This window comes from Notamacropus eugenii, chromosome 4, assembly GCF_028372415.1.
Source record: "Notamacropus eugenii isolate mMacEug1 chromosome 4, mMacEug1.pri_v2, whole genome shotgun sequence".
Taxonomy (NCBI): domain Eukaryota; kingdom Metazoa; phylum Chordata; class Mammalia; order Diprotodontia; family Macropodidae; genus Notamacropus; species Notamacropus eugenii.
Window position 1 is genome coordinate 232,081,215 of NC_092875.1, and position 19,832 is coordinate 232,101,046.

The following is a 19,832-nucleotide window of genomic DNA, read 5'->3' on the forward strand; positions in this document are numbered from 1 at the left end:
GCAATTCTTCCTAAATTGCTTTAATCTCCTACAACAATATGGCAATCTTTATATTTATGAATCTAGGAGACCAAACAGTTATGGTACTTAGAGTTAAGTAGGAAAAATATGGCATTCGCTTTGTGTTATTGATTACAATAGATGACTAGAATCAAATATGAACTCCTCATATTGTCGTTTAAAGTTTTTAGACATCTGGCTCTATCTTTCTGGTCCAGTCTATTCCATATTACCTTCCTTACCCATTTTATGTTCAAGCTTAACTGTTTTTTTTAATTCTTCATTCAAAATCTTCTATCTCCATATTTGGAAGGCGCTTCCTCCTCTGCCTCTTAGAATCTCTTATTTCCTTCAAATATTAATTGAAGTGCTACTTCCCCACTGGGTTGCTAGTACATTCTCTCTAGAAATTACTTTGTATGTATTTTATTTTATTTGTAACATGCATATTCTTTCCTTCTTCTCCAACACAATCAAAGCCCCTTGAAGTCAGGGACTATTTCAGCACCTAACATAGGGGCTGCCATATGGTAAGTGTTGAAAGCCTGTAAGTGAGTAAAGCCAAAGAATCTGTCACTACTCATTTTCTACTCATCTTTTCATTGTAAAAGTTAGGCTATGGGTCACTAACTATAGAACTCTAACATATAAATCAAAGATTTCTTCATTCAGGTCAATTTACTGTTTTGCAGATTTAAGAAACAAATGGCATCTAGTAATTGACCGTCTCACAGTACTATTCTTAAAGTTCCTGGAGTACTTTCACAAGCTACAGGTTTTCATGTGGTGGATTTTGGAATTGCACATCATCAAAATTGTTTCATCATACATCATCTGGGTTACAGTAAAAGAGGTAAGTGCACATTCGATTCTCACATTGAGTTTGGATACTAATGTTCTCATGTGTCCTCCACATTGGCGTATTTCGCCACATAATTTTTGCAGATTTATACCAAATTCTTTTGCAAAAAAAGTAGGAGGTGACCATTACGTGAAGCTTTTAAAAAATGTGCTGGTGTTACTTATAAATCATTTATTACTAAACTGTCTTTGGTGCAGGATTAGGATGAATGGAATACTTGTGAATATACATTAAAACCGAATACTGACAGTGTATGTGCTCTGAGAATTCTAGGTTCACAGCTCACAATCTGTGAAAGATAAATGCATATCCATATGCCACTGGTGAATATATTGCTGCTCTATTTACCTTTTAAGCAACATCATGAACAGAATTATACCATGTGACAATTATGCGATGAAAGTTTGTAAACCAATCTTTAGACTGGAAACAAAAAACATTGCAATCATTATGCAGTGAAATATGGTATTCCTGTTTATCATGGTCTCCCACAGTATTTGTATTCATTATCTTCCTACTTAAAAAACAATGATCAGTATTGTTGGAACATGTTAATTTTTTCTTTTTACACCAACTACTTACTTTTTTGGGAGTGCATTGACATTGGGCTGCTCCATGAATTCTTTCATCATTTTTCTTAGTATGAAGGAAGAGTTCTGGACAAGGAGTTCAGAACACCTTAGTTTTCCTCATTCCAATTCTGGCTAGGCATGTGCTTATGGGCAAATCACTTTATATCTCTGATCATTAGTTGCCTCATCTGCAAATAGGAGTGATCTATACTATGCTATATGCCAATGTTGTGAGGTAAGGACTTGGTAGACTAAAAGATGCTATCTAAATTTAAGCTTTTATTACTATTATTATCATGGTTCTCCACTTTTTACTGTGACTATGCTTAATCAGCAAATTATGCTGATTAAAACTAGTTGAATGACCAGACCTAAAAATTCGTGGAGCATTGCAGACCTGAAGAAAAATTTCTAGTGTGGTTTCTGTGATTTTCAGCATTTTTATCAATGGCTTAGAAAAGAGTAAGTCAATTACCTACTGTAACATAACTTCATTGTTATAAATGAGCCTTTTTTTGAGTCCTAACAATATTCCAGATACTATATGAAACATAAAATTAGGTAGAATCTTATTGTGTCCTTAATCTTTGTTTTAAACTTAGGATAGACAGGAAATATTTGTATTAAACATAAAAAATTTTCAGTTGACAAAGTAAAATTGGCTTGTAGCATTGTCTGTATGAATCTTTTAAAAAAGGGATTTGTCTACAAGTGATATGAGAACTGGAACAAAACTGGCAGAATCATACAATGAATAAAGATTCTCTTGACATTAAAAAAATTGTTTTTATATCAGACTAAAGTAAATTGCTGAGTTTTCTATTTTCTGGATGTTAAAAAATGGACCCAGTACTTTTGGTCACATCAAATGTCAGATTTAAGCAATCCTAATGTATATCAAACAAAACTACGTTAACCATAATCTCTTACCCCAACTTATACTCTCAGATATACATACTCTAAAAACAAGAACTAGGGGCCAAGTTCTAGAAAAGAGAAAAACATCATTTAGAGATAGTTTGACAAACCCACCAGTTCCACTGGATTTGTGTTTTCAGTGGTCTCCTGATGAGATGAGCAGTGAATATTCATTCAGCTCTCTATTGTGCCCCTCTAAAGGATTAGACTGTAGAAGGTATTTAATAAATCCTTTGTCAGTGATTAAATTAATGTGCAGCATTACTGGCATCATGGCACTTGGTGCTCTGTTCTCAAGACTGGGTACTTGAAAGATGATTTAATATTGTAACTAACTCTTGACTAACTTTGTATGGGTGTTCACCTGATGAACAAGATATGATGATGTGTAAATCTTTGAATTTCACAAACAGAGCATGAAAAATGTCTCCATTTTCCCCTATATCTTCTACAATATCTTTCCCTCTTTCTATCCATCTTCTCATTTTATGTTCTTAGGTGTCTCTCTTCAACTATGTATTTTTGATTTCTTGGGCTTTTGCTCTGCCATATGCCCAACTACGCCGTCTGGCTTCAAGCATCTGCACAGTCTGGACATGTGTGATTATTGTCTGCAAGATGTTATACCAGCTTACCACCATTGATCCTGCCAAATTTTCTGTTAATTGTACCTGGGTGAGCCACCTTGATGGGAAATCTTAACTATATTTTGGGAGAAATTTACATTGGGGGAAACCGTATTTTAGGGGAAGGTTGGTGAAACATTTCTAAGAAAATTCAGCACTCCATATTTTCAAGACAACTCTTAATTTGTGGGAGCTATAAGAGAATTATACTTTTGTTTCTTGGAGTCCCTCACCTACCAGGGCTTCTTAAAGTTTTTCTACTAGCAATCCTTTTTCACACATGCTTTGTGTTCAGAACCCAGGCTGCGGTGAAGTTGCCTGATGCAACATGGGCAAGCATTGCCAGAAATACGTTAGATTCATTACACACTTGATTTTTAATTAACTTTGGTCATTGAACATTCAGAAACCTTTTACTTGTTGCCAAGTTTTTCACAATCCCATATAGGGTCATGTCCCACAGCTTCAGAAGTGCTGAATTCCTAGATTACATATAGCCTAATCCTATCTTCAGTGCTTGTATCTGCCTTACATTGTAATCTTATTAAGATATCTTCTCATAGATGAATGATATAAATTAATGATGGAAATATATCTGCTCTCCTTCCCTACTTGTCATTAACTGTTTTTCCTAACACTAAGAGATGGTATGCCTTCTTCATTTCAGCCAAATGAAAATCAAACAAATATAAATTTAACATATTTGAACACATCCATGCTGTACAGTGGTCCCATTGATCCATCAGAGTGGGTTGGACTGAGAAAATCTTCACCGTTGCTTGTATACCTCAGGGTAACTGCTTTAACTTCCTTGATTTGATTTACACCATTGTTAAAACTTTTTCTCCTTTTTTTTTTAAAATTTTTTGGTATGAAACTTGAAATATTACTGTTTGTTTAATATGTTTGTAGCATATATGTTAATATCTCAGTGCAACTTAGCTGATAACCATGGATTACCATTTGCCGCTTTGGTTACCTTTGCGTCAAATAATCAATATGTTCTATATAAACTCAGGTTTGACTTACCGAAAAGTGTATGCTTTATCTTACTTTGATTTCAAAGCTTAAAAAGTAACCTTATTCATCAGACTCAGAATCAGTCATGAAAAAATTAACATGCATATATAAAATAATACACATTTTAAGTATTGTGGAATTTTTTTGTACTTTAGACAACATAAACATTTTTCTCCTTAACCAACTGTGTGTTTACAATACACGTTAAAAAGGGAAGAATTCTATAGCACTTAGACTTCAGTGTGTATATAAAGGTTTTTAAATAATTTCATGAATTTAAATAATTTGAGCCCCTATTTCTTTAGCACTGTATCTTCTAACTGTTGTTTTCACAGCAGACCATGCTAAAGGACCATGTTCTGTGAAAATCATCTCTGATTGTAGATTTAGTCTGTTCTCTGTAAATAATAAACTTCATCCCTCTCAGCTATCACTAGCTCTGTTTGAAGAATTAACAAACTTTCCCTTGCAAATAGTGGATTTCCCTCACCTTTTGTGCTGTCATGTTAATAAGCTTGACAGTATATACTCTGTTTGAAATGTAGCTTTTGAAACTTTTAGTTCCAGACAATATTGACCCCAAAATGGTAGTGTGTGTGTATATACATAAATTAAATATATATACATAATATTTAATATATATATGTATATATACATATACATAAAATGCCTTCTGTAATATGTTCCATCGTTTTGACTTTGTAGGTGTGGGGAGGGACCAGAAATAGTTTTATTCTCCCTCAAAGTTCTATCTAATGGCTTGCATTATAGGAATTGTCCTCATCTACTTGGAGAGAATAATTAAATTTTAGTTGTAATAAAGCACAGGAAATAAATTTATCTTTTCATAATATGTCATGCTATGCCACTTTTGTAGTCTGTCTTATTATGTATAAGCAGTGTGCTCTAGGGAAAAAATCATTGGTTTTGAAGTAAAAAAGACTTGATTTCAAATCCCACCCTTAGTACTTATTAAACTGTGTGACCAGAGGCAAGTTACTGAACTTTTCTGGATCTGTTTCCCTATTTGTAAAAGTGGATAATCTAGTACCAGGATCAAATGGATAAGGTATATAAAGTGATTCACAAATCATTAAGCATTATGTAAATATTGGCTATTATTATAAATATTGTCATATTTATTATTATATAACCAGAATATAACCAAACCTAGGGCATTTTTTTCTTCAGATAGAATGAAATATTTGCTATTTTCTAGATATCTTCAAGATTATCAAGGTATTAAATTTTGTCCTCCTTTTATAACATTTCTTTTCTCACTTTGTAGAATAATCTACTGATGCTAGCTATTCTGGCCTTTGAAGTAACAATTTACCGCCATCAGGAATATTATAGATGTAGAAATAACTTAACAGCACCTGTGTCTAAAACCATTTTCCATGACATTACAAGACTGCATCTGGACAACGGACTCGTCAGTTGTGCCAAGTATTTCATAAACTACTTTTTCTACAAGTTTGGGTTGGAGGTAAGGTCCCTAAAACCAAACTTTTATTTTTGGTACTACCTGCTAAGTTGTATTCTGTCATAACTACGAAAATTCACATTTCTAGCTTCTGTGTGCGTATATGGTTTCACTGCCTAGAATGAGATTCTTAACTCATCAACTCTGGGTTAAGACACTTTTTAAGCAGATTCTAAGCTTCCCAAGGGCAGCAACAGCTTTTATCCTTTTATATTCTACGTGGTTCCTAGCATAGCACTGAATATAATATAGTATCATATCATATGATATAATGCAAATATTATAATGCAACCCAACATGAAACAACACAGTACAATACAGTAACAGGCATTTCATAAGGACTTGTTAGCACCACTTGATTCAGTTCTACCCTTGACCTTTTATGCTCTGGTACACCATTATAACATTTATATGCTTTCTAAGTCCCATTTTCCAGATACTTAAGGTTCTCTAAAGATATTAGGTTAGGAGCACCAGGAGGGCCAGACCGAGAGCAGTCCACTTCTGAATGAATACAAGTGATTTTTTTTAGCCCTCTTTATTCACTGAGCTAAATACTACACCACACTCCCAGCAAGTTCATTTTACTGTAGAAATGTAATTGCATATTCACTTGCCTCTCTTTAATCAGTTTCAATTCAATTCAACAAATATTTAATAAACACCTACTATATATGCAAATCACTGTGCTAGACTTTGTAAATATAAAGGGGAAAAAATCAACAACTATTTTCTTCAAAGAACTTAAAAATTCATGAATTTAAGCTTCAAAGAGATTATCTGAAAATAACACCTTTTGCCAAAACAAAATCTTTCTAGATTTAATTCTTCATGTCAGTGCACAAACTATCCTTGCTTTTGGTTGAAGACATTGGCAATTGCCCTGTTGTACAGAGATACATTTTCTATACTCATAATTAATGTGTGGAGGAAAATGAAAAGGAAAACTGAAAGAAGGAAAACACCATTCACACATCTTCATCTAACAAGTATTAAGATTATTCGGTAGTAACACCATGAATGGTATCTCCATAAATTTTCCCAATTTGACTAAACAGAGTTTTAACTAACAATTTTGCCCCCCTTGGCAAACAGCACAAAAAGGCAGCCAGTGCAAGCAGGAATGAATGTGCATTCAAATTAACTGAGAGAGAACTTCTTGTGCCAAGATGGCAGAGTAAGGATGGAACCCTCTGAGGCCCTCCCAAATTCCCCTCCAGACAACTAGAAAACCACCTCTGAATTGATCTAGGAGCAGAGGAGCAGCTTACCAGCCCTGAAAGAAAGGTCTGTCTCACTGGAGCTGGGGGTTAGGGGCAGGAGAGCCAGGTCCAAGAGCAGCAACAGGAGTCAGCCTCACAGTGGGGGATCTGCAGCAAGGTTCCAAGTTAAAGGCAATCTACCAGTGACGCCTTCCCCACTATGAAATAGCAGCCCCCTAAACAAGGGAGCAGTCTGTGTAGCACAGCAAGGCCCCATTCCCAGTAACCGTACCTCCAGAGCAAGCCACCATCTAGCCCTTGACCCAATTATTAAGCAACAGCAAGACCTCAACCCTGGGACCTACCACCAGAGCACCCGTTTCCACAGCTAGACACAGGATGCTACCTCTGGGGTAGACCCCAGCAAGATCCATCCTCCATGGTTAGCCACCAGAAAGAGTCTGTTGCCATAGCAACCCAGCAGGAAGGCCCTCAGCCCTGGAGCAGGCCAGCAGCTTAACCCCACACCCAGAGTAGGCCAATAGAGAAGCCCCATTCCCCTAGCACAAGCCACAAGAGAAGCCTACCCTCCAGTGAAAGCAATGAGCTAAGCCCCAAAGCCAAGTGAAAGAGAGCAGTAAGACAGAGAGCCCCAGCACAAAAAGCTTGGGAAAGGGTAAGACCAGAACCCAAGTCTTACATAAAAGCACACAGTTCACAAAAAAGGCAGAAAAAGTGAGCAAAAAAAAAGTTTGACTCTTTTTATTACAATGGTGATATCTATTACTATGGTGATAGGGAGGATTCAAGGCATAAACTTAGAAGAGGACAGGAGCTTCAAAATGGATACATATGAAGCCTCAAAAAAAATGAAATTTGCTCTCAGGCCCAAAAGGAAGAGCTTAAAAAGGATTTTGAAAAACAAATTAGAGAGGTAAAAGAAAAATTGGGAAAGGAAATGAGAGTAATGCAAAAGAATCATGCAGAAAGATTCAGTAGCATAGGGAAAGATATACAATAAATTACCAAGGAAAAAACCTCTCTAAAAATAGAATTGGCCAAATGGAAAAGGAAGTACAAAAGCTTACTGAAGAAAATAATTCCTAAAAAATTAGAATTGAACAAATGGAAACCAATAGCTCCATAAAACATCAATACACAGTAGAGCAAAAAGAGTTAAAAAATTTGAAGGAAATGTGAAATTTCTCATTGGAAAAACAACTGACCTAGAAAATAGGTACACTACAGATCATATAAGAATTAATGGGCTACCTGAAAGCCATGATGAAAAAAGGGCTTGGACAACATCTTTCAAGAAATTATCAAATAAAACTGTCCTGATATGTTAGAACCAGAGGGCAAAAGAGAAATTGAAAGAATCCACTGATCACCACCTGAAAGAGATCCCAAAATGAAACCTCAGGAACATCGTAGTGAAATTCCAGAGCTCGCAGATTAAGGAGAAAGTATTTCAAGTGACCAAAAAGAAATGATTAAAATATTATGGAGCTCCAATCAGCATTACACAGAATTTGTCAGCTTCCACATTAAAGAACTGGAGGGCTTGGAATATGATATACCAGAAGGGAAAAGAGTTAGAATTAAAATCAAGAATTACCTACCCAGAAAAACTGAATATGATGTTTTAGGGTAACAAAATGGATGTTTAACTAAATAGAAGACTTTCAACATTTCAAGTTAAAAGACCAGAGCAGAATAAAAAAAGTTGACCTCCAAATACAAGACTCAAGGAAACATAAAAAGATTAAAAAAAAAGAAACAAGAAAGAGAAAATGTAAGAATTCCAATAAGACTAAATTGTTTATATTTCTGTATGGCAAGATAATATCTGTAACTCTTAAAAACTTTATTATTATAAAAGCAAGTAGAAGGATCTTATTAAGACAGAAGGTATGGATACAAGGTGACCTTCATGGGATGATACCAAAAAATAAATAAAAAGTTGAAAAAGAAAATTGTACCAGAAGAAGGAGGGGGGAGATTGAATGGGATAAATTGTTCTGCATAAAGGAGGCATGAAAGCTCTAATTATAATGGAGGGGGAGATAGGGATGGGGTGATAGGCAAAGCTTAAATCTTACTCTCATCAAAATTGGCTCAAAGAGTGAATAACGTATTCACTCAATTGGGTATAGAAATCTGTCTTACCCTTTAAGGAAGTAAAAAGGGAGAGAGCTAATAGAAGTGGGGGGAGAGATTGATAAAAGGGAGAGTATATTGGGGAAGAGGTGATCAGAAATAAGGGAAGAAAGGGGGGGGTATGAGAGAGGGGGGGGAATAAACAAGCAAAAACATAAATGGAGGAAAATATACAGTTAGTTATCATAACTATAAATGTGAATGGGATGAACTCATCCATAAAACTGAAGCAGCTAGATGAATGGACTAAAAACCTGAATTCTACAGTATGTTGTTTATAAGAAATACATTTGAAGCAGAGAGATACACATAGGGTGCAAGTAAGGAGCTGGAGCACAACCTATTATGCTTCAGCTGCACCAAAGAAAGCAGTGATAGTGATCATGACAGTAGACAAAGCAAAAATAGATCTATTTAGGAGATAAAGAAGGAAACTCTATCTTGCTGAAAGGTACCATAGACAATGAAGTCATATCAATAGCAAACATACATGTACCAAATGGTATGGCATCTAAATTTTTGAAGAAGTTGTATAAGTTACAGGAGAAAATAGATAACAAAACTGTACTAGCAGGGGACCTCAACTTTCTTCTTACAGAATGAGATGAATCTAACCATAATTAACAAGGGAGAAGTTAAGGAGGTGAATAAAATTTGGAAAAGTAGATATGACAGATCTCTGAAGAAAATTGAATGGAAATAGAAAGGGATATAACTTTTTCTCAGCTGTACATGGCAACTGTACAAAAAATGACCTTGCATTAGGACACAAAATCCTCACAATCAATTAAACAAAAATAAATTTTGCAGCAAGCACAAAAGCAGAGATAATAAATGCATCTTTTTCATATCATAATACAAAAAAAACTACATTCACTAATGAACAATGGGAAGAAAGATTGTAAACTAATTGGAGATTAAATAATCTAATCCTAATAAAAACAAGTGAGTCAAAGAATAAATCATACACACAGTCAATAATTTCATTAAGTAAAATGACAACAATGAGACAATATACCAAAATTTATGAGATACAGCCAAAGAGATACTTAGGGAGACCTTTATATCTCTAATTGCTTACATCAATAAAATAGAGAAAAAGAAGAACAACCAACTGGTCATGCAACTAAAAAACCTAGAAAAAGAACAAATTAAAAATCCCCAATTAAACATCAAATTGGAATCAAAGGGGAAATTAATAAAATTGAAAGTAAGAAAACCATTAAACTAATGGATAAAACTAGAAGCTAGTTTTGTGAAAAAACCAATAACATGCAATTTTGGGATCTCTTTCAAGTGGTAATCAGTGGTTATTTTCAATTTCTATTTTACCCTCTGGTTCTAACATATCAAGTCAGTTTTTTTTTTTTGATAATTTCTCAAAATATGCTGTCCAAGCCTTTTTTTCATCATGGCTTTCAGGTAGTCCATTAATTCTTCAATTATTTATCCTGGATCTATTTTCTAGGTCAGTTGTTTTTCCAATGAGAAATTTCACATTTCCTTCAAGTTTTTTACCTTTTTTGATTTTGCTTTATTGTATATTGATGTTTTATAGAGCTATTCATTTCCATTTGTTCAATTCTAATATTTTAGGAATTATTTTCTTCAGTGAGCTTTTGTGCTTCCTTTTCCATTTGGCCAATTCTATTTTTTAGGGAGTTTTTTCATTGGTAATATCTCATGTACCCTAAATTTTGGCACTCTGGGGCAAAATCCCTGTGCTTCAATCAAAGCTCAAAGACTAATCATTTTAAAGCAATTAATATAAATTGGTTCTTGTGCTAAGCATCATGGACACAAAGAAAAAGCAAAATTCATCTCTGCCTTTTAGGAGTTTACACTATAATGGGGGATACAACATATATGTTCATGCAAGATACAATATAAATTCAGATTAGATGGAAGATACTTATAAAGGGGCAGTGGAGGGGATGAGAAGTGGCAAAGTAGGAATACAAAAGACTTTCTCCAAGTGACATTTGAACTGAGAGTCTTACAGAAAGTCAGAGATTTCCTATGAGACAGAGAAAAGTGAGAATGCAGTACAGTACATTACAGGGTACTCAGTAATGCAAATAATTGCCACCTACTGCCACCCAATTCTGAGTAGCCTTCTGCAAAGCACCCATATGATACCTTTCACCTTATATGTCCTTTTGTTCCTCATCCTTTTACAGACCTGTTTCCTAATGTCAGTTAATGTAATTGGCCAGAGAATGGATTTTTATGCTATGATTCATGCCTGTTGGTTAATTGCCGTATTATATCGGCGAAGAAGAAAAGCTATTGCAGAGATCTGGCCAAAGTACTGCTGCTTTCTGGCATGCATCATCACATTCCAGTACTTCGTGTGTATTGGCATTCCACCTGCTCCTTGTAGAGGTGAGGAATTCCTTCCTGAAGTTATTTGCTTTGATGATAAACTCTTGATGATTCTTGAGTAGAAAATTGGATAATTGCAACATATTCATTGTAGTGCTTTTTCTTTCTTGCTTCCTTCCCTACTCTCCTCCCAAACTTCTTTGTAGATTATCCATGGAGATATAATGGTGCCAGATTTGACAACAACATCATAAAGTGGTTATATTTTCCAGATTTCATTGTACGCCCCAACCCAGTTTTTCTTGTCTGTAAGTATTTTAGCCCTAGAGCCATATGACCTGAATTGCTAGGTTTCAGTTTTATACTATCCATTTATTCTACAACAGGAAACATAGCCTTTAATTAACTCTGCATTAGTAACTTTATCCATTGTACTGACAGATCTGTTTGGTGGGTCTGGGATCTCCAAGAAAAAAGTTCTAAAATTAAAATCATTCTTTTCGGTTTTATTCAATGAATGTTTCTAAAAGATCATGGTTTCTATCAAATCTAATGTTTTGTCAAAAAAAGAAAAACAAAATCTTTAGAATCTTTAAAATGTTTGATCACTTGCATAATTAGTCCTTTTTTTCCTTACTCTTTAGAAGACCTCCTAATTCTTGTGTGTGTGTGTGTGTGTGTGTGTGTGTGTGTGTGTGTGTGTATAAAATTAATCTCGGTTTAAGCTTTGTAGAACAGAATTATGTGAGTAAACTGCTAGTGTTGCTGAAAATGAACCTGATTTACTGAGTCTAAACCGTTATGTTAACATTTCCATTCAGTTAATATGGTTATGCCTTTTAACATCTCAACCAAATTTTCAGTCTCTTATAGCTGATACTAACAAACAAAAGATATCTGAAGTAGAAAGGTAATAAGGAAAGGATGTTATTCATAGAATGGTCTTACAAATTAATCAAAAAAGGGGGAAATTATATAGATAAATATACATATGAATATGGACATATACTTAGATGTGTATGTGGAGAATATATAAACATTTCTTAAAGTGTGCATAATATGTTTAGTTAATGTTTAATCAGTAGTTCCTTGTGTTATTGTTAAAGTCCTAATTAATGCAGAAAGCTTCTAATATAAAATCACATATATGAACCTAAATATGACCTATTACATGCACTAGTTTCAAGCCCTTTGTTAACCTTATCCCCAAAATAGTCATTTTTTTCCCGGACCCTTATTTAGAATGGTCTGAGATTTATTGACCTAGAATTGTACTTTTCTCTTATACAAATATAAAAAGTTTCCAAACTAAATAATTATTCTGCCATAAGAGATAGCTTCCTAGCCACAATAATTTGAAGGTAGAATGCTTTTTACTATATAAAATATGTTCCAACTGGTTTTGGATGTAGTTAGAAGGTAGTTAAAGAATGTGATTTGATGAAGTGAAAAGACTGCTAGGTTTCTAATTAGTGGATCTTTAATTCCAAACCAAATCTGTCACTTTGCTATCTGTGTGAATTTGGGCAAGTCATATCATTTCTCTGGGTCTAAGTTTCCTTAACTGTAGAATTGGAAATTACACTAGGCAACATTTAAGTCCTCTCCCAACTCTAGCCACATTTATTATCTTTTATTCTCATATGACTTGGTCCACATCTAGTGAACCATGAAGTCATGAATGGGTTGTGATTTGTATCCTTGGAGAGAAGATCAAATGTATGTGATCCCAGATCCATTTAAACATAATCTTATTATTAAGACTAAACCTAAAGAGCCATGGCTTGGGAACCTGCCTATCCCATGTTTTTACAGAAAGATATTTGCTGAATTCTAAGCAGGCAGTTGTTGAGTAGAGTCACTTTACAAACTAGGGATTGCATGTACTGAGTAAAGACTGCTGTCTTTCCTGACTAGGTACAGTGCCGCTGTTCATTAATACAAATGAATAACTTACACTTTCACTCTTAAAATGCTATTTTGCCAGATGACTTCATGCTGCTGCTGTGTGCCTCCTTACAACGGCAAACTTTTGAGGATGAAAACAAAGCTGCAGTACGCATCATGGCTGGGGATAATGTGGAAATCTGTATGAGCCTTGATGCAGCATCTTTTAGCCAACATAACCCTGTGCCAGATTTCATTCACTGCCGGTAAAATTACTTTTAATTCTTTGGGAAGTAACTTGGGGTATGATTTTTACTATCTTCTTTCCTAAAACTGTGATGTTTGCAATAGTGTAAGATAAACTTTACATTGAAGCCGAATAGAATTCACTGTGGTTTTTAATATGCCTGATGATTACAAACAGAGGCAGTTAGGTGGTAAAGTGGATAGAGTACCAGGCCTAGAGTCAGGACGACTCGTTTTCCTGAGTTCAAATCCAGTCTCAGACATTTACTAGCTTTGTGACCCAGGGCAAGTCACTTAACCCTGCTTGCCTCAGTTTCTTCATCTTCAAAATGAGACAGAGAAGAAAATGGCAAACCACTCTAGTTTCTTGGCCAAGAAAATCCCAAATGGAGTCACAGAGAATTAGACATGACTGAAAAGCAACTCAACAACGTGATTTCAAACACCTTAAACTGGCTCACATGAGGCCATTTTAAAATTTTCAGTATGAGAATTTACAGTATGGAAATTGACAAACTATAAATCAGGGCTTGGTTGTGTAATTTTTTGTCTAGACTTAAGAAAGTGATAGAGATGTTAGTAATGCAAATTTAAAAGTGCACCAATGGTACATTTTGGGGGAGAGACCCAGTTGTTAAATAATTGCCAGCACATTGCTAATTAGTAGGTACTCTTCATATATTAGCTAACTAGGTCTGCACAAAAGCTCTTCAAGATAGTTTCAGTTTGGTTTGACTCTTTCTGACCTTATTTGGGGTTTTCCTGGCAAAGATGATTGAGTGGTTTGCCACTGCCTTCTCCAGCTCATTTTATAAATGAGGAAACTGAGGCAAATTGGTGTTAAGTGACTTGCCCAGGATCACACAGTTAATAAGTGTCTGAGGTTGAATTTGAACTCAGGTCTTCCTGACTCCAGGCCCAGAGCTCTATCCACTGTGCAACCTAGCTACTCACATCTTATAGGAGAGAAAACTGAGTAAAGGAGAGAGAAATAACTCACCCAGATTCATACATGATGTGGGACAGATATACCTCAATAAGGCAAAATGTTACTTAATAGATAAACCTGTTCATTGTAGTTCTGCCTCTGCCTTGATTCATCTATAATCTTCATCTAGTTTCTTAATTTCTTTTGGTATCACTTTTCCATTTGCAAAATAAGAGTGACAATTCTACATGAGAAGACAATAGTTAGGCTGACTCTCTACTACTAGTTTTGTTAGAGGAAGGATGTATGATCACACTACCTCATGATACTTTTTGATAAGACTATTTCCTCTGTTGAGCAGAGAAGCCATTATCTGGGCAAAATTCCTTTAATTGGAATCATTTCATCTAGAATCAGAGCATTCTTGGTGTATAATGGACTTGGAACTTGGAACTGTGAATGTATTTTTTAGTCACAACAACCCTAAAGAAAACTCTGAACTAGTTTGCAAGTTAAAAGTCCTCCTAGGGCAAGTCTTTTTCTCTCTGTGTGCCAGTTTCCTTCTATATAGTATGGCAAAAATAATACTTACCCCTACCTATCTTATGGGGTAGCTGTGAAGAAAATATTTGTTAATTTTTAGACATAGTGTAAATGTGTAATTGCTACAGAAATATATTTTTATGGAAAAAGCTGATTTCAGGTGGTAGACCCATGAGCAAGAATGTTCATGTACCTTACTGAAAGCACTCTACCTCAAAAGAAACTGACAGAGAAACAATGGAAATAAAAATTGCTAGGGCGTATTTATAGATTTAAATCTAGACTTGACATTTTTTCTTCAAAGAAAGAATATATACACACACGTGTGTGTGTATATTCCACAATTAAAGAATTATCTGTAGTCATTCCTCAAGAATTTAGACTACATAGAATATATATTACACATAAGTGAACTGATGCTTATACCTAGCCTTGTACAACAACTACTAAACACAGATATGTACTATAAAATGAAAGGTCTTTGTCTTTTTCTATTTCTGTGCACCTATTTTTCAATGAATGGCACCTGACAATTAAAGTCAAAAGAGTAAAATCATGCACACACTTAAAGCTACTTTTCATGGCACTCTTCAAAATAAATTATTTTTCAAATCGACAAACATTTATTAAGTAGTTACTGTGTGTTAAGTGGGACAGCTAGGTGGTTTAATGGATGAGCACTGGGCGTGGAGTCAGACTCAACTCAATCTCGGACACTTACTAGCTGTGTGACTCTGAGCAAGCCTCTGTTTCTTCATCTGCAAAACAAGCTTAGAGAGGAAATGGCAAACCCCAAATGAGGTCAGTAAGAGTTGGACATGACTGAAATAACTGAACAAGAATAAAAATATGCTCAGTATTAGGAATACAAAAATGAACAAGAAAAAAAGTCCATGCTGTCATTCTCAAGTTCTAATAGGAGGAAAACATGAAAGCAACTAATATACATACATGATATGTATCATATAAATGGAAGGTAACCTCAGAGGAGGCACTAGGGGTGAGGGGATTGAATTGGAGGAGAAAACTCATAGGAAGATTTCTCAGAGGAAGTAAAATTTGAGCTGAGTCTTGAAGGATGCCAGAGAAGATATATGGTAGAGGAGAACATTCAAGGCATGGAGGAGAGCCACTAATAAGGTGTGGATTTAGGAAATGATGTCTGGAAATATGTAAGGAACAGCAAGGATGAAAGTGTCAACAGATCAAAGATTGTAGAGTATGTAGAGACTCCTAAAGTTTAAAGAGACCAGAAAGGTAGGAAAAGATCAGATTGTGAAGGGTATAAAAGCCAAACAGAGGATAGAGTTTGGCACTGGACCTTTGATTTCACTGATTTAGGGAACTCTCAGATAAGAAAACTCCCTGTCCTAATGTACTGTCTAAGCTGTATATGTACATGATAGCCCTTGCTTCCACTTATACTTAATTGCTTCTGGGCAGCTGAAATATCCTTTTAGAAACACTGCTGGTTTTAAGTCATTATTTACACAGCTGTTTTTGCTTTCCTGATGCTCTACTGTTCTAATTGTTTTATCACTTGCCTTGTATTGGTCATGTGATCTTTTAAAAGTCCCAAGCAGTTGTTAGGTCTTATAAAAATGTTCTGCTCAGAGCAGTAGAAAACACATAGCTATAAAAGGCAAAAATTAGAGGGAACATTGCTGTCTACCATTGCAAGTTGGCATCTTCTTTGCAATTCATAATCTTGCAGTCTTAGAGAGTTACATAAGTCACTGACACATTAAGTGATTTGCTTAGGGTTATAGAACCAGTATAAGTTAGAAATGGATCTTGAATCCAGGTTTTCCTACCTTCAAGCCAGCTCTCTATTTTGACAAACTACCTCTCAATAAAATTCTCTGACCCTATCAATTTTCCACTCTCAACCCACAAATTATATGACCTCCCTTGCTCTGCCATCTCCATCCTTCCCCAGGCCTGAGAGGGCAGAAATGTTTGCTCCTCCCAAAACCCCTCATTTTCAAAAGCTATTCTCTTCTTTACTCATGCTGACTGACTGCATGTTCAGTGTGTTGTTAGTGGATGATAATAGTTTAGTGTTACATTTCCCAGTGGTATTTGCTTCATAATAGAAATTCAAGCCCTCAGCTAAATGAAGATAGGATTTTCAGCCATGGACAAACTCTATTTCTCTTTATAAATGGGGCCCTGCATAATCTGGTGGAGAATATGTGAGGTAACTCTTTATAGTTCCAGAGGTTAATGTGCTACCTAGAGAATTTAGACAAATTCCATATGGAGCCAGAGATGGAAGATTAGCTTCATTCAGTGTGAAGGAATTTAATGGAGTAAGGGTTAAACACACCTCCCACTTCCTCCCCCCCACCCCACCCATACCCATTTCCCTTTCAGGAGAGTTCTTTAGAGCACCAGTGACTCTCTCCAAAACCAGTAGGTGAGTACTGAGCAAGTCCAAGACATAATAGGACAGCTCCACAGTTTGCCATGGAAAAGGATTTTTTCACCCTTTCAGTGGGAACTAGACAAAACTATCTCAACCATGCAAAAAGGAGGCAAATGGGGAATGGCTCAACAAGTTCTGGTATATGAATTCAATGGAATACTATTGTGCTATAAGAAATGATGAGCAGGTGGGTTTCAGAAAAACCTTTCAAATATACATGAACTGATACTGAGTGAATTGAGCAGAATCAGGAGAATATTGTACACAGTAATAGCCATGTTGTTCGATGACTACATATGATAGACTTTGCTCTTTCCAGCCATACAATACCAAAAGACTCATGATAGAAAATGCTGATCCCACCAGAGAAATAACTGTGGGGTTTGAATACAGATAGAAGCACACTATTTTCACTTTTTTGTTGTTTTTTTCTTTGCCTTGGTGTTTTCCCTTTTGTCCTGATTCTTCTTTCACAACATGACTAATGTAGAAATATATTTAACATGATTGTACCTGTATAACCTATATTATATTTCTTGCTGTCTTGGGAAGGTGGAGGGAAAGCAAGGAGGGAGAAAAAAATTGGAACTCAAAATTTTACAAAAATGAATGTTGAATACATTATATAGGTACTTTATATGTAATTAGGAAAAAATAAAATACTGTTAAGGGAAGGGGGAAAGGAGGCTTTCAAAGATGATTTCAGGCACTTGAAGGCGAATGGAAGTACCATGGTGAATTTTCTGCATGCCTTTATCAAAACTATGAGCAATTACCCACCTCTACATTTAGCTTCTAGAAGAACTTATACAATAGAAATACATTATAATCTAACATTTTCAGATTATCCATCAAAGAAAACTTAAATCATTCTTTTAGAGGCCTACAAGCAATGCAAAGGCACAAGAAGTCACAGAAGACATTGATGTGTAAACACCCATTTATTGTTACAGATAAGATATCTGAATAGTAGAAGTTCTTCAGTTGCACAATCACTAAAATAACTTAAAAGAAGACAAGAAGGGACTTTGGTTATTTGAGTAAACCATAGAATTTGACTGTTTTATGAAAGCTGATGAAAAATTTGTTCACAACAAAATGCTGAATATATTTTACTGCCATGTGATAGAACGTTGCTGACTATTCTTTCATTGTCCTATTTTTGTTTTGCAGGTCTTACTTGGACATGTACAAAGTGGTTATCTTTAGCTATCTCTTCTGGTTTGTTCTTACGATTATCTTCATTACTGGAACCACTAGGATCAGCATATTCTGCATGGGTTATTTGGTGGCCTGTTTCTATTTCCTGCTATTTGGGGGAGATTTGCTATTGAAACCCATCAAAAGCATCCTCCGCTATTGGGACTGGCTGATTGCATACAATGTTTTTGTGATTACAATGAAAAATATACTGTCAGTAAGTGGCACTATTGTAGTTCAGCCCATAACACATTTGTGGTTTAAATGTTAAGAGTAAACAATCCATTCAGTGGTTATTAAAAGCCCTTTGTTGCATCATATTGTTCTCAGAAAAACCCAAGATCTTGTGGTAGTTTGTTCAGATGCTGCCAATTTGGTGTTCCAATGACTATTTCTCTTACTTGTTTTTTCTGTATTAAATAAGTAGAGTCTTTTTTTATTCTTTTCAGGGCAGCCCAGGTTGTGAAACACATAGAAATGCATTTATAGAAATGAGTTTTGAGGTATTTCTTTTAAAAAAGATTCACAACTGATACAACTAAATCTAATGCTATAAATATTCATCTTGTAAAAAAGTGATATTTTGCCCATTTATATTAATATTGCCTTGTCTTCTAGAATGGAAGCGAGTCCCTGAATTTAGCAGTTATGGTTTGTTGGCTTATAAACATTGATCTTGCTTAGAGACCTATGAGAGTATTAAATTCTCTTCTCTTATTATATGATGGAAGCAGTATGAGACAAGCATGTAAGGATGTTTATACATCATCTTTTGTATGGAAGGAGGGAGAAACAGAAACATAGAAAGCAGCTTGTCCTTGAACATGAAATCCAGAAGCAGAAATAGAGTAGGCATACCCATTAATATGGTTTGATGGTTTTTCTGATTGATAAATATGCTTTAATATTCAGATGGGTAAAATGCTAGCCTTAAATTTGAAGATAAGTGTATCTCTATTGGTGTATTGGAAATTCAGTCACTCTCTTGTAGTAATGGGAATGATATAAAGGTATTTTTTAGGCTATAAACATACTATTCAGTTATTACTTCTCCACATGCTTAGAAATGATCCTCACATGGGCTAAAAGGGTTAATTTTCCAAATAATGACCCTAACTCAAAAATCAATTGCTTTAAGGGAGCAGCTTACTCACATGTCAGTATATAACTGATTGTACATTAGAGGGATGATGATTGTTGGCTTCCTTTTCTCCAAACTACTTAGGAATAAGCTCACTAGGCAATCTAACTGTAAAACTCATTTGATTTGTTTTTGGCATGTATCTTATTATGTTGGTGATAAGGAGATCAAAGTCTTTGTAGCTGTTCATACTTTTCCTGCATAATTTATTTTATGAATAGGCCATGGAAACATTATTTCCATTATTCTCAATAATAATAAAAATAATTACAATGCATATTAAGTACT

At 35.1% G+C, this 19,832-nt stretch overlaps 1 protein-coding gene across 12 annotated transcripts in view; it reads left to right on the top strand.

Annotated features, from left to right (window-relative positions):
- PIEZO2 (piezo type mechanosensitive ion channel component 2) overlaps positions 1–19,832 on the top strand; it is a 533,986-nt gene that overhangs the window by 427,828 nt on the left and 86,326 nt on the right. For all 12 annotated transcript variants that reach the window (XM_072604214.1, XM_072604221.1, XM_072604219.1 and 9 more), the window contains 8 exons: positions 693–853; positions 2,851–3,027; positions 3,646–3,771; positions 5,287–5,487; positions 11,027–11,231; positions 11,378–11,479; positions 13,159–13,324; positions 18,377–18,620. In XM_072604214.1, the coding sequence (XP_072460315.1) occupies positions 693–853; positions 2,851–3,027; positions 3,646–3,771; positions 5,287–5,487; positions 11,027–11,231; positions 11,378–11,479; positions 13,159–13,324; positions 18,377–18,620 (1,382 nt within the window). The remainder of the gene's footprint in view (positions 1–692; positions 854–2,850; positions 3,028–3,645; positions 3,772–5,286; positions 5,488–11,026; positions 11,232–11,377; positions 11,480–13,158; positions 13,325–18,376; positions 18,621–19,832) is intronic.